We start from the raw sequence: 15,495 nt of genomic DNA on the forward strand, positions 1-15,495 counted from the left end.
CATTTTAAGAAGCAAGGACCGGAATATAGATGTATACAGTTTCTTAGCCTTTTGTTACTTTTTTCCATATTTTTCAGTGACTTAAAGTAGTCGGCAAAGTTATGCATGAACACAGTGAAAGAGAGAGTACTGCCATTCCACTTACAAGTATGTATATGATATTTGCCCAAAATAATTACAAGATTAACGGTATCTGAAACGGGTCTTTACGAGGTGGTCATACCTTTTTATGGATATCAATGGCCTTGTTCACACACCGAGTCAGTGGAGGCAGCAGAGACAGAAACAGAGCGAGAAAAAACCCAAACGAAGAAGAAGAAGGAGAATCTACTACCATGATGCATTGCACTGCCAACGTAGGCAAACAGGAACATGGCTACCGGTGTTTAACACCAACAATCCGTCTTCACGATACACTTCTCTCGGCCTCACACAGCCTGTGACAATAATATAACATTTTTCTGTGCCTCTGCGACTGAAGGAAAACCTCAGTAGAGTCTATCAGCGGAGCCAGCAGACCCTCTGGAAACAGCGTCTTCGTTGTTCATCAATCAAACAGGTAACGGATCAATTAACGCCGGCTCAGTCCACAGCTAATGTTAGCATCATCAGTCACCAAGATAAATCACTTTCTAACGTTTGTCCATCAAGGAAACCACCTCTGAATAATAAACAGAAGCAAAACACCGCAAATTCGTCATAGTGCTTTACATGTGTATTGTTAAATATACACGTAAACATCTGTATGACATCTGAATGCAGCTGTGTGTGGAAACCTGGTCGTAACTTAACATGACTGAGATTTTAATCTCTATAATAGACGGAAGTCATCAAGACCTTAAAAACAAACCATATGTCGACTACCTAATGATTATGGCCTTGCTTGAGGAGAATCTTGATATTATAAAAATGATACAGTAGGGATGCACCGATCCGACTTTTTCCAGTCCCGATACTGATACCGATATCTGGACTTTGGGTATCGACCGATACCGAGTACCTATCTGATACCAGTGTTTAATTAATAAGCTGTATGCCTCACTGTGTGGAAGAGACTGGGATCATTTTCGTATGTTTAAGGCAAAATCAGGCTTGACTTAAACATTGCTTTCCTAACTTTGTAAAACAAAATGTAACAAATAAACACACTGATACAAATGAACTGAATTGTTATTTATGAAAATAATTGTATCCGATGCTGACCGGCCCATTGTCATTGATACCTGATCCAGCTATTTGAGTATTGGATCGATAGCCGATATCGGTATCAGTATCGGTGCATCTCTATATTACAGCAAAATCTGATCACAGCCTCATGAAGCTAGTATTTGTAAAGAATATCCATTAAAATCAATATATCTTCCGTAGGAATCCCCCAAATTGCCAAAGGTCTGTTGAGGTGAGAAACATTTTTTTAATCTGGTTGCTCCAGAGGGCTAATGCTGGTTTGAGGAATGAAAACTTACCAACTAACTGACACTTTTCTTTGCTAATATTTACCCTCATGTCTGCTTCACTGTGTTGACTTGTGAAGGGTGTCTCTATGAAAACATCTCACCTGTCAACGTGAAAATCCATGCTAAAACAGAAGAGGAACTGTATATTGTACCATTCAAGTGATTTTGGAGAGTAGATTCAGTATATTTAAAGTATTGCTGAACTCATTAGTTGGACAACAAACAATTATTGCCAGCAATTTTGATTGTCGATTAATCTTTAAGGCATTTATCAAGCTAAAAGGACAAACATTTGCTGGTTCCAGCTTCTTGAACGTGACTGTTGGCAGCTTTTCTCTTCCTCTCTCCATTGTATTACTGTAAATTTAATATATTTGGGTTTTTGGACTATTAGTCACACCAGTAATATGAAGATGTGATCTTGGGCTCTAGGGAATTATAATGGATATTTTTCACTATTTTCTCACATTTAATAGACAAATTAATCAATAAATTAATTGAAAATATACCTGACAGAAGAATAAGGATGATCATATTTTGTTATTTTTTCACAGTTTTCACCTGAATTATTTTATTGCCTTTGTAACAGCTGATTTTGATAAGTGCTATATGAACTTTATTATCATGCTGTATTTTTGTATTGTCCACAAATCCCATAAAAAAATACCGAAACAGTCCTTTTCTCCATCTCTTGATACTTTCCCTGTCTGAGGCACTAAGCTCCAAGCCCATTTGTTCTTACTAATAATGTCAATCTTTGAAAACTGTACATATATACAGTATATTTTCATATTTGATAAAAGCTATTTCCTAAACTGTTGGCAACTGTTGTTTTTAGCAAATTTTGTTCAAACAGGATTAAAAAACTATTTTCAGCCATGGATTAATACACATTTGGTGTTCTTATGAGTGTTTACGATGGTAGGATTTTGTTTATGAGATTGACTCAAAATAACAGTGTCCATGTAAATTGTATTGAAGAAACATGTCATCCCAGTGCAGCGGTGCGGCTCACTGATGTGTTTTTAATAATTTTTGGACAGAAATCAAAGTCTATGGCACACAGCTATATCAAGCTTTGGCTACACAGGAAATACTTGTTAGTAGGATCAATTCATTGTTGGATTTGGTCCTTTATGTCCTTAGGTGACACTTCAGTGGTGTTGATCCATTGACGCTGTTGGGATGTTTGTGTTTGTTTGTGATATTTTGTCTGAAACTAGTTAGATAGAACGGGCCTTTTTCACTGAAGACATTTTGACATGTCACAGAAGGAAAGGCACAGGTATAAATAGTAAAATGAATGATGGCTGAATTGCATTTCAGTGCTTAGCTGCTGTTTAAGGGTGCTGGTATTGCGCATGCTGGTTCACTGTCACATGGCTTATTGGGACACAGAGCCAATAATGTTATTAGTAACACCTGAGCTTTTCCTACTTTGACAAGTCAAAATATCTGCTGTGAAAAAGGTTTATGTCTCAAATGAAAACAAAGGAAGTGATTACAGCTGTGAATGTGTAGCCATATCCCAATAAAATGATCAGTGGTTATCATCACTCCACAATGTATGCAGTTTCATGGGCAATAGTGACCTCATGAGATTGAGATGGCTGCAGAAATGTCTTTATTTGAAGATGGGAATATGTTTCAGGTGGACAAAGTCATGCCTTTGTGACCTGAAATTTCCATGGAAAATATAAAAAAACCTAAATTAAAGAATGAACACTCATGAAAATTAGTCAACAACAGTTTTAATGAATAATCATTTAAACCATTTAACAAGCAAAAATACTAAGCATTCACTGGTTCCAACTTCTTACGTCGGAGGATTTGCTGCTTTTCTTTCTTGTTTTATATTATTGTAAATAATATCTATGGGGTTTTGTACTGTTGATCGAACAAAAAAAGCAGTTTAAAGACATCACCTCATTATTTCTTTCAATATATTCTTACACTTTATAGACCAAACAAATAATCGATTAATGAAAAATAATCCAAACATTAATCAATGATGTAAATAATTGTCAGTTGCCTTGATCACAATATATAATGATATATAGGATTCTCAAATGGCTTACCCTTCATAACATCAACATCAGTAAACAACTATTATTTGTGACCTTAAAAAGTTGAATACATCATTTTATAGCGAGAATCTTATTTGTTTTGTCAGCAGTAACTTGCAGTCTGTGTCATTCTGCTGCTGCTGAGGCTCTTTGTCACTTTCCCTGACTGCAGACTGCTGCTGTCAACCACTTTCCAGGCGAGACACAATTCATCACGACCCTCAAACACATCTCCGGTCTATGGAGCGGGTCCAAGTTTTGTTTGTTGATGACATCATGACTACAGTCTGTTTAGCAGTTCAGGTTTTGAGAGACAGTTTTAAATTCACAAAGGACAACTGAACCCTAGTATATAGGCTAATATAAAAAAACGACAACATGCCTCTTGTATTTAAGGGTGGATTTTCTCTTGAAGAGACAGTCCAGTAGGAATATGTGATGTCAGTGTGTTAAACAGGGCTCTGGTATCAGTTTTATTCAACGGTTCCTTTCAGATGTAACTTGGTAACATGAAGTGATTAATTCCCAGGAGTATGATTTGTTGTTTTGAACACATTTGAATGCATATTTTGATCATTTGTTTTGATAAGTCGAATATGACCCACTATAATTTTCTTCAATATAATTCTCTTTAGTGGGTCAACATGGCGAGTCCAAGGACCAGAAGGGTTTTGAAGGAAGTGAGAACCCAAGACGAGAATAATGTAAGTCCTCATAGCGGCTTATTTATGTGGTCATGTGCTTTCGATAGTCAAAATAGTTTCAGGTCTTTGGAACCTTATAAATCACACAGCAGGTAGCAGATGTTTGACTTCAGTTCGTCACCTTCTTATAGTCCTACAAAAAATGTTAATGCTTGTACTTGTTCAAATAAATGTTTGTAATTTTGAGTGGTGATGTCACAGCCTGTGGACACTTATGCAACATGGTTTTTATCTTTGACAACAGCAGTAGGACAGATTTAATGTCTTCTAACAGATGCATTATATAGATAAATACATTGTTCTGTATTATTCCAATGACGTATCTTTAAAAAGTGATACCTGCTTAAAATCTACTGAAGTAAATGTTAACATTTAAAGAGACCTGGCTTTTGTCTTTTGATAAGTTCAGATGAAAAAATGTAATTTTGAAATCTTTGCTTGTCCTTTTTGCTGCTAAACTTATCCAGTATAGGCTAAATGTCTATGTACACTGTTGAGGCTTTAATGGATGTTTTGTACCATTTTCTCTTCAAAATGTTTTGATCTTAAAATATCTTCCTTAGAAGTGCAGGGTCAAGCTACAAATTACCTTCATTGTACAAAAGTTCTAAAATCCATCTTGGTAATTGTTTACTGAAGATACATAAATTTATTATTGGTCCAATGCATCTTGTCCTTTTTTCCTCAGCTTTGCTTTGAGTGCGGGGCTTTCAACCCTCAGTGGGTTAGTGTGACCTATGGGATCTGGATTTGTCTTGAGTGCTCTGGCAAGCACAGGGGACTGGGAGTCCATCTCAGGTATGAATGCTGAAGTCTATTATGACGTTGATGACTTTGTTGATGTTCATATTTGGCATCGGTTAATTTCACATCTGGCTCAAATGACAGATTTTGCAGGATGGCTGATGATTGCATGTTTTCTGATGTTTACATGTTTTTATTGTTTTATGTTTAGTGTGACAATTAGCTATGAAATCAAATTTTATTAAGGAGTACGCTGAGTTTTTTGATCAGCTCACCTTCCAAATCATTAAAAATCCCCCCAGAAATCAGTGTATTTCTGTTGGTCATTGTTACTGAAATATTAAAGCACAGCAGTGATTAATTCAGTGATTAATATTTTCTCTTTGCAGCTTTGTGCGCTCAGTCACCATGGACAAGTGGAAAGATATTGAGCTTGAGAAGATGAAAGCAGGAGGAAATGGAAAATTCCGCTTGTTTCTTGAACTCCAAGATGATTATGATCTCAACTGGACTTTACAGGAGAAATACAACAGCAAAGCTGCTGCGCTCTTTAGGGACAAGGTGAGCTGTACAGATTTATTGAAAGATGCTCAATGTCCATGCAGAGTGCAGACCAAAACTATATTATTTCCCAACTAACTAGTCTAACTGGTTTTCATAAAACCTTATGAATAGATTTCTTAGATTTTCTTTAGTTATACCTTGCACTAGATAACAATTGATTAGATTATTGTGATTCTGATCCAAGATTTCCACCACTGGAATGTTGTTTTGTTTGACTATGAAATGAACCAAAGAGGCAACTTGATTTTTAAAGCACTCAGTAAATAAGTGTATTTACTGGAATTATGTGAATGTTTAAGCTAGTTGTATAATGATTCAACTTCTTCTGATACTGTATATGACAGGTTGCAACTTTAGCAGAGGGTAAGGAGTGGTCCATTGAGACATCTTCTGCCAAAAACTGGACATCTCCTCAACCTAAGACCAGCCTTTCATCCTCTCATCGGTAAGAGTGAAGAAAAGTTCATACACAAGCACCATTTGGACAACCAGAGACAGAACAGCCATTAAAGCAGTGAATTCATGTTTCTGTTGCATAGCTCTGGGGGACCTGGACAGACCTCGGCACAATCCGGAGACAAAGCTTTTGAAGACTGGTTGAGCGATGATGTGAACTCTTATCAGAGGTTAGAGCCTCACACACTGCACCTGCTGTCTTTATATCTTGGATTTTTCTGTTTTCTTTAAATGAAGTTTTGTAAAATTCTTCTTTTTACACTTCTTCAGCGGAGGAGGTTACAGCGGGAATCAAGAGAATCGGTACGTTGGCTTCGGCAACACAGTGACCCCGGAGAAGAAAGAGGATGATTTCCTGAACAATGCCATGACTTCAATTTATTCAGTAGGTCACAATATATCTTCACTCTGAGTTTTGTTTTCCTTCGTTGGAGTACATTTCCATGTGATGATTGTTGTTTTGTTTTGTTTTTTTTCAGGGTTGGAGCAGTTTCACAGTTGGAGCTAGCAAGTTTGCCTCTATTGCTAAAGATAATGTAAGTGTACCTGTGCAATAAATGCTGCATTGCATTTTACTGCATTTAATTTGTGTAAAAATATCTTAGACCCCTCTTCTCTCTTTTTCCCCCTCATACAGACATCTAAACTGGCAAACCAAGCAACCTTAAAGGTAAGACTATATCGTTGTGGGTTACTGGTACTGCTAATAATGTTTTTTTTCTGTCAGGATCATATTTGACTTTTCTCTGTCCTCCTCTATCTATGATATTAATTAATGTCGTTTTACTTGAGGGTATTTGCAGAGTTTTCACAAACTTGATGCCATTTTGCTTGATAAATCGTCGACATTTTGCCTGGTAACTCTTAACATATAATGTAAAGTTTCAAGCTGTAATAACTGTGTTACTACTTTAATATCTCTTTGCTCACTCTGGATGTAGTTAAGGGGCTATAAGGCGCCCCCAGAACCGGTAAAGCAGATAATAGGTGCATGGCGATTTTTCCGCATCATGTTTTTTCTTTTTTTCTAAGACGCATATCATTTGTGTCTGCTTGCCAGTATTTTTTTTTTTTTTAAACCATGAAACAAACATTTTGCAAAATGGTGGATGTCATCTTCATCATCACGCGCTTCTGCTTGGATAACACGAGGCCTTGTACACTTTGAGTTTATGGATAACCTGTGAAAGACAGTTGATGAATCTAAACTGTCATCATGTGGACTATAGTAGAGGACGGGAATTAGCTGTAATTCCTTCCCCTAATATAGAAATGTTATTTCATGAACTGTTTACTCATCCATTGATAATGGGTTATCCATTCATGCATGGTAGTTTTTGTGTTGACTGCTAACAGTGCTGTAGGGGTGTAATGGTATGCAAAAGAAAAATAACATATCGGCACCCTTCCAAACATTTGGTACTTATTTGAACTCAATATAGCTAAATTTAGCAATGTTTGTGTGTTTTTTGTTTTGTTATTGTCTCCATAAGGCAGGGGTTCCCAAATTTATTACTCAAAGATATGCATCTGATTTTTATTCAAGGTTTCAAAGTCAGAGGTCTGGGAGGTGGTGCATAATCAAAGTGGGCTGATGACACATCTCTCTTACTCTTGTTTTTGTTTAATGGGCGGCTCAAGCGGCCCACAGAGCTACATTCATACTAGTTGTAGAAACTGTGCACTAGAGAAATGAGACATATTCTGTATCTGCGATTTAGGAGCTGATAGCAAATTATCCAGTGTAACGTTAATGCGTCAACTTGGCAGCAACAACAAACACACAACACTCTCTCCAGCAGTTTACGTCACCATGACAACGATGTCCACAATAAGGAAATAGGATACATTAAAACCACATTCATCTGTAGACAGGATCGCTGTGAATGATCTCGAGCTACACTGTATATTCAACGTCACTAACAATTTATTGATCAATAGAAAATTTATTTTTAAATAGAAAACCTTACACTTCATAATGTAAGGTATGGGCTGGGTCCAGATTGACTTGCCTATGAGTAGCACTGCAATAAAGCAACATATCTTTTATGCAACATGTCACTTTGCAGAAGGAGGCGAGTTTTGTGAAAGGAAAGTTTTCTTTCTTTTAAGATTTGGAATTAAAGAAGCACACCAAAGACTTAAATGTGTATGCAGTGACGTATACATTGATCTGCAAGTTTTTTGAACCATTACACCCTCTAGTGCCTGTTCAGTGTCACAGTGAATGGATTGATCAGTCACTTCATGCATCTGCAGAACAAGCAGTTCGGTGTTTTGCACTAACTGTGAATGTTAAACTGTGTTTCATTCAAGTGAACTCTCCCCTCTGACTTTCAACCAGGCCACAGAGTTAGGACAGACATTAAATGAGAATGTTATCAAACCTACCCAAGAAAAGGTAACATTGATGTTTGAAGTTGTTGATTTGGTGGTGGGATGCAGTGCTTTAGACAAAGAACAGCTTCAGATGTGAATGTGCTATTTTCTACACGCTTGTCTGTGCCAGTTTATCTGCTTTATGCCAGCTTACACTAAACGACAAAAGCCCTGCTTTCAAGAATGTAAAAAAAAAAAAAAAAAAAAATTAAAAATGAAACCTCCCAGTCTGTGACTCAACCATGTGGCAGCAGCATACTGTTTATACCAGAAAGGGTGTGAGTCAGTGTGAACTCTCAGCACAGTCACTGGGCAAGCCTTAAAAGTACATTTTAATATTTCTAGGAACCACAGACTCTGCTCACAAGTCAGGCTTCCTTTCAAGGCATTCAGTTTTCACTCTGAAGTTCCTGTCAGTCTCTTCCTGTTGTTATGTGTTGTAGAAGCAACACAGGGGTGATTTAATGTATGGGTTAGTAAATCCTGTAATCCTGTAAACATTTGAATTTTCAATGCAGCTTCCAGACTCCACAGTCCACACTCACCTTCACAAATAGAAGAAATCTATTTTTAATACAAAGATCTGAACCAAATTTATCTTCCCATTCATCTGGCAAGAAATCTTAGCCAAGCCTCTTGGCAAAATAAAATGAGCCAGTCTTTGTCCTCAGGCTTCTAACATCGGGAGAGATTTTCTTGTGGAGTTCTGCAAACATGAAACGACACAACTCGGGAGTTTTTCAGTTGACAATTAATTGCTCGCTGGCTTTGCAGAGGCAGTGTGTTTGAGCCTTTGCATCAAAATGAGCTTTCTGTTTTTGGCAACATGTATGAACTGAATAATTTGTCACCGTCCTTGAAGTAATGGTGAGTGTTTTCCACATCCGTAAATGCTTCCACATAACTGCCTTAACTCGTACTGTCAAGTGAGCAGCTCCTGGATGTGTCTTTTTAATGAGATGAAAAAAACAACAAACAAAAAATGATCAAAATACAAGAAGATAAAATGAGTCAGTTCATTTTTTATTTAGTAGGAAATATCTTCTATCTCAACATTTGAAGTGGTTTACCCTTTACACTGGGTTGGGTAAAAAACCAGGGACTGAGAGAGACTGCTATTAACTATTTAATCTGGCTTTTGTCTTCTAATGTACAGTTGGCATTGGTAAAGGTATCTATAGTTTGTGCTTTTGTAACTCTTTCTTACAAAATGGTTGTAGCTGCATTATTCTGGAGTTTCTCTTGAGAAGAACAACCTTCTGTTAGTCTAACAAAAAGTCGTTCTTCTCTCTATCACTGCCCTCGGCAACACATGCGTAATCACTTATCTCACAAACAAGATGATTGTTGCTCGCTACATGTTCTGTTTGACAAACGTATTTTCTTAAAGATGGCTATTTTTTTATTGTGTTTGATAATAATTAAATTATAACAATTTGGCTCATCCAGGTGAAAGATGGCAAATTGCTAGATGAAATGACAGTAGGCATCACTGGGCTGGCAAACAAGGTAGGATGGGCAGACTTCTGCCACGCTGTACAGATCCAAAACCAGTCTCCTGAGCAAGGAACAACAAAAACCACTCCGATTCACCAGCTTACTGTTTACACCTGGGTTTCTTTGTCTAAATGTGCACAAACTGTGGTGGTGGTCCCCCGATGTTGTCACCCTCAAAGGAGACTGGTTTTGTTCTGATGTTAAATGTTTGAATACTAATTAATTTTTAATCTCTCATTTTTCTTGCTGCCATTTTTATTCTGGTGGTGAGTACTATGTAGACGTAAATATTAAAAAATAAGTATTGCAGTTTTATTATTACTGCCTCTGTTTCTGTTGCTAAGATGGAAATTACAGTAGAATCGTCTTTGTCTTGTAGCTAATATTGAATAGTTGTGGTATTTAAGTTTCATCAATTATCATTTAGTTTCCTGATTATGTTAAAGACTTCATGCATTAGTCATTTATTTATTATTGAAGTGATAAATATTTGATACATTACATTACAACTGTATAAACATTATGTCAACTTAAGTATTCTTTTCTCTTTCCTTAGGTTCAGGGAGCTGGTGCAAAATTGTCAACTCTCTTCATGGGTAAACCAGAAGATGGGTAATAATAACAACTTCATACAGTTTAAAAACCCCACATACCAAAAAAATTTGTTTGCTGTGATTTAATCCTATGAAACGTGAAATATTCAAGCATTTCCTCATGTCGACTGTGTTCAGGTCTGCCGGAGAGAGCTATCAGAACATGGATGCTACTGAAGGATATCAGGGCAGTTCTAGCCAGCCTGTGTCAAAGGACTTCTGGGAAACCTTTGGTAGCAACAGCTCCTTGAAGGCCAAGAAATCTCCCAGCAGTGACAGCTGGACCATCCCAGATAATTCTGCAAAGAAGAGCTCTGACAGTTGGGACAATTGGGGCTCTGAGGCGGCGTCCAACAACAAACACAGCACAGAGGAGAGCTGGGAGGCCTGGGACAACCACTGGGACAACACGGATGGTAAGGCAAAGAAGAGTCCCACGAAACCTGCAGAGGAAACCTGGGATAATGCAGACTGGTAGTGATCTCATAACCATACAGCTCCTCAACTTTTTTTCCCCACTCTGGCCTTTTCTCTCTCTGTCTCTCTCTCTCTCTCTCTCTGTTCATCTCACTTGCACTTTCAGGGAATGAGCTGCATCCAACTTACTTCCTGTCAATGCATTCAAAATATATTTATCAAACACCCAAGAAACAATGAATGAAGCTCTGGGTTAAGTTGAGCTCATGTTGAAATTAATATTCTTAACAAAACTTAGAACTATATTGACTTGCGGTCATGTATATTATTGTAAATTATCTTCACCACAGGAAAGAAATTAAGATAAATCAGTGTAGATATGGTCATACATTAATGCCCAAGCTCCCAAAGTATAATACTCTTAATGGTGCCAGTGTTCATTCTGTATAATGGTTTTAATGATACTGGTACTCAATTCGCTACATTAAAAAATGATGCATGAGCTAGAAAATCTGACATTGTAAATACAAATCATTGTAAATACAGTATGAGTGACTAAACACTAATCACATCCTTTTCTGTGTGGCCAATAATATCGACTTATTCTGCCCCCTTTTGTTTTGTAAAACTGATTTTGAATTTCATTTTTGATGAGAATAAAGTCGTTACATACTGTAGTCCCAAAGTGTCATAAAATTAAATAAGCAAATAACCATCATAACAAATTGGCTACCATCGGTGTCAATCACGCAAACTGACTTACAACTTATATGTTTGTCAAAATGGATTTAACATGGATGAGCTGTTGAAACTCATTTTGACTGATACAATTATATTAATATTGTGAATTTACTTCCACTTTTTACCATCTTCACCAGCTTTTGTTAACAATGGCTAAAGACGTATCTCTAACTCTCATTCAAAAGTCAAGTTACAGTTAAAATATTCTTTTAGTCACATCCAGAACATAATATTTATACTTTTTTGTTATGCAACTCCACAAGTAATGCTACTTTCCTGCAACATTTTGCAGTAAAGTAGCATTACATTATATTACATTGTTCTGTTTTTTTTTTGTTTTTTTTTTTACTTCTCTGCAGTATACAGCTGAAATAATCCATTTGGATTGAAAAATGTCAAACTATAATATGCCAGGAATCAATTGCGAAGCATTGAATTAATACCCACCATTAGATTGTGATCTACTGAGTAGGGGTGTTTTCTTGTGATATTATACTATGTATTTGTCATTTCTTTTTCTGAACTTGAAGCTGGCTGGTGCTTTTTGAATTAATGTTAAGTGCAGGCAGGCAGGATATGCTGTATTTGCCCGTATAAACTGATTTTAAACCAGGCTCAGGTTGTGTCAGGCTCCTAAAAACTTGCATTCTCTTTTAAATCCAGCTGATGTTCAGAAACAGTGATTTTGAACAGATTTTCTTTTTTTTTCTTCTTTTTTTTCAAGACACGCATTTTTAAATAAATGGTGTCTAAATATGAATTATACAGTTTGATGATAAAGTCACTCATTGCAGGATAATATACTGCATGTACTGTATGTGAGTGTGGAGGTTTTGAGAACTGGACACAGATGGGGGACTGTAGACTGGATTGTTTAATGCATGGTGTTGTAACTGCCAAACCTGTGAGCCTGTAACCCATCGTGGGTCATTGTAAATTTCATCTTGCATGAAGCAACACTGTGTGAACTGTTCTCCTCATCTGTGTCAACTGTCATTGCACCTCAGTCAATATGAATTGTGAAGATCTGGTGTCCCATGTATCTTGACACTGGAGTATTAACATCTGAATTGTGGAGTAATCTCATTATATGCTGAATTCGTAGATGGGCATAGCTCTCAAATACTTGTGAATTAATTTAATCAACCTTGTGCATCCCTCAGTCAGATTCAATGGCATCTGCATTTACTGCACATTGCTCACTTTAGACGTGATAGTATCATGGAAAGCTCATTTTTTTGGAACAAGTTGGAATGTAATTAGGGTAAAATTGAGCATTTTATAAGCCTGATGGTCTGATAATCTTACATTTTAAATGAGCCATCCACGTGTAGAACTAGGGAAATAGTTGCAAGATCTAATTTTCTGATGTGGCCTTTAATTGCCTGTGACATAAAGCGTTGTGACTTAATCATACTGTAAACAAACGTAAAGTTCCATTTGTTTGTACATGTAATTACCTAGAGATGCTCAGTTTTCATAATGATTCAAACCACTCAAACTCAAGTTAAGTATATGTGAACCAATTCCAGCAGAGGTTTAATTTGTCTGAAGTTAAATTTTTACATTTCAAGATGCAGTAAATCACCAATATGAGAAGACATCTTAACACTCATCTGATTCTTTGAGGCTTGGCGTCTGTGATCATTGATCAGTAGTCAATTATTAACTGCATACAGAACAGTCCACTAGTGCAATATAGCTGCTGGACTGTCGTCTGTTATTAGGGTGTATTAACATTTTGTTGTACTTAAGTAGGTGGTCCCCATTGGGTCTCATAGTTGATAAAAATGTAATTTTACTATTACAGATTTTAACTATTACAGGATAAAAGATCCTGGGAACTTTATTCCATGCCCATTTCCTACCTCTAAAAAGTGTTCAGTTTACTGCCAAATAACCAGTAGTGAACATGTTTTCTTTTCTTAATATTTCAGCATTGTTTTGATGTAGATCTTATTAGGCTTCATTAACTGTGATCCATTTTATCCTTGTTGAAAGAATTGTGTTTAAGCAAAGCAACAAAGGATGGGTCTACAATATTCAGTCTTTTTTTTTTTTTTTAGTGAGAATTCAATGATGTAAACAAAAAAAAAACAAAAAAACAAAAAGATCACTCCTGGAACATTTGTGTTGCTGAACCTCTGCAGTCATGTGTTCATGTACGTTCATGTGTTCAAAGCCTTAAACAGCTGTGTTTGCTTTCTGTTGATTCTGATGTCAGTTTGCTTGCGTGTGTCTGATGCAGTGAGGTGTACATGTCGGTAAATGATCATCTAAGATAATGTCAAATGATATATTGTCACTCTGAAGCTTTATAATTTTTTTTTTTTTTCATTTATGATGGCATGACATAAAACATGTCAAATGCCAGGAAATGAATTGAAGACTGCTGTGATATCTCACAGTTTAAAAAGGGAAATATTTGAACAGTCACTTGTCTGAAATCTGTAAAAGAGCTCATAGCTTTGAAATACAATAGTTTTCCTTTTTGGTGAATGTCTTGTTTGGATTACTAATACACTTGATTTGTGGATAAATCTCTGAATGTGTTATTGAATGAACTGTATCCAATAGGTCTTGACATAAGGTGATGATTTTTTTTTTTTTTTTTTTAAATAAAACCGGATATGATTTATTTTGCCACATAGTCTAAATCTAATTCTAAACTTTCCAGAGCAGCAGTTTAGCTCAGTGTCTGTGCCTGTTGAGCATTTGAGATCGGGTATGTCAATGTTTGTTGAAATGACTATTGTGTCAGAAATACTATTTTTGATGTCATGCATGAGATGTAACGTGGAGCTAAATACATTCAGCTGTTTTGAACTTTCCGAAGTCGTTTCCTCAGTGATTTTCAGTGCAGTCGTACGCTTGCCCCTTCCAAGTTTCACCAGCAGCCATCCCATGAGGTGCGCCAGTGTTACCGACACAGTTTCGGCTGTGGATATTTTTCCTGTACACATGGTTTCTGTGTTAAATAAAAATGTATTGTGCCGTGAATGTTAAAAGTATTTTAATTATTGTTTGTGTGGTGCAGAACCAATGTTGAAAATGTGGATTGAAATGTGATGCTTATGTCAAGATAGTTTTAATCTGGCAAGGTTTTATTTTAAAATGTTGCTAATTAGCCAGAAATACAAACCCGTCAGCAAACTGTTAAATGATGAAGGTTGTAGGGTGAAATTTCACATAAACTTATTAAGTGAGATCTTGAGATGCACAATATTTTTGTGGCTGATATTTTACTCTCCAATAAATGAGAAAATGATTGTTAATGTTCCAATTATGGACAGTCAGCCAAAAATTACATCTAATAGTGTGGAAAGATAGTGTGAATAAACACCACCAGTATAATCATATCACAGGCAGATAAATGCATTATAAATACAGTCACTGCTAGAATCGTGTGACTCCTGAATCTTGTATCATGTAAGAAAGATCCTTTTACAACTGGGTGCATGAGGCTACAGTACAAGGGTGTTTTATAGTCCAATTTTTATTAATTGCATTGCTACCTGTTAACACTCAAAGAGAGAAAATTATAAATATTTGATGAATGTTAGTAACAATGATTAACAAATGATCAGTCTAAAAATTGGACCTAAAGAAGTTTGCCTTTATTGTCCTCTGAAATTCCATATCGGTGCATCTCTGCATATATTAGAATTAAGCAGATGCCGTAATGTTTGCAGATGGAGTTTGTGACTTTCTCTTTTAGCCTAAAGCTTTGAGATCATGTCTCATAAAATGACCAAAGAGAATGATATGTCCAGATCTGAAAAACATATGGATCATATGTTTCAGATTAGGCATTTTATGATATATCAATTTTAGATTTTGTTGGTTTGGTCTTGCAAGATACAAACTCATTTTAAAG

The 15,495-nt window shown here is 36.3% G+C and overlaps 1 protein-coding gene across 4 annotated transcripts; it reads left to right on the plus strand.

Annotated features, from left to right (window-relative positions):
* Window positions 1-322: 322 nt before the first annotated feature.
* arfgap1 (ADP-ribosylation factor GTPase activating protein 1) lies at window positions 323-14,618 on the plus strand. Of its 4 annotated transcripts, XM_044349025.1 has the most exons (14): window positions 323-559; window positions 1,369-1,399; window positions 4,159-4,227; window positions 4,916-5,025; window positions 5,361-5,532; window positions 5,880-5,980; window positions 6,075-6,161; window positions 6,262-6,376; window positions 6,471-6,527; window positions 6,629-6,661; window positions 8,336-8,392; window positions 9,820-9,879; window positions 10,424-10,479; window positions 10,599-14,618. In XM_044349025.1, the coding sequence occupies exons 3-14, from the start codon at window positions 4,168-4,170 to the stop codon at window positions 10,936-10,938; spliced, it is 1,248 nt and encodes a 415-aa protein (XP_044204960.1). In that variant the 5' UTR covers window positions 323-559; window positions 1,369-1,399; window positions 4,159-4,167; the 3' UTR covers window positions 10,939-14,618. The 4 variants fall into 4 exon arrangements, with proteins under 4 accessions (XP_044204960.1, XP_044204959.1, XP_044204961.1 ...); XM_044349024.1 differs by lacking the exon at window positions 1,369-1,399 and having other exon boundaries at window positions 324-559; XM_044349026.1 differs by lacking the exons at window positions 1,369-1,399; window positions 8,336-8,392 and having other exon boundaries at window positions 324-559.
* Window positions 14,619-15,495: the final 877 nt, after the last annotated feature.

Source organism: Thunnus albacares, chromosome 4, assembly GCF_914725855.1.
Source record: "Thunnus albacares chromosome 4, fThuAlb1.1, whole genome shotgun sequence".
NCBI lineage: Eukaryota > Metazoa > Chordata > Actinopteri > Scombriformes > Scombridae > Thunnus > Thunnus albacares.

Bases quoted from the DNA above. Each gene is read 5' to 3' on its own strand.
- arfgap1 (XM_044349025.1), top strand. From the start codon at position 4,168: ATGGCGAGTCCAAGGACCAGAAGGGTTTTGAAGGAAGTGAGAACCCAA. The intron at 6,162-6,261 runs GTTAGAGCCTCA...ACACTTCTTCAG, and splicing joins GATGTGAACTCTTATCAGAG to CGGAGGAGGTTACAGCGGGA. The intron at 6,662-8,335 runs GTAAGACTATAT...ACTTTCAACCAG, and splicing joins CAAACCAAGCAACCTTAAAG to GCCACAGAGTTAGGACAGAC.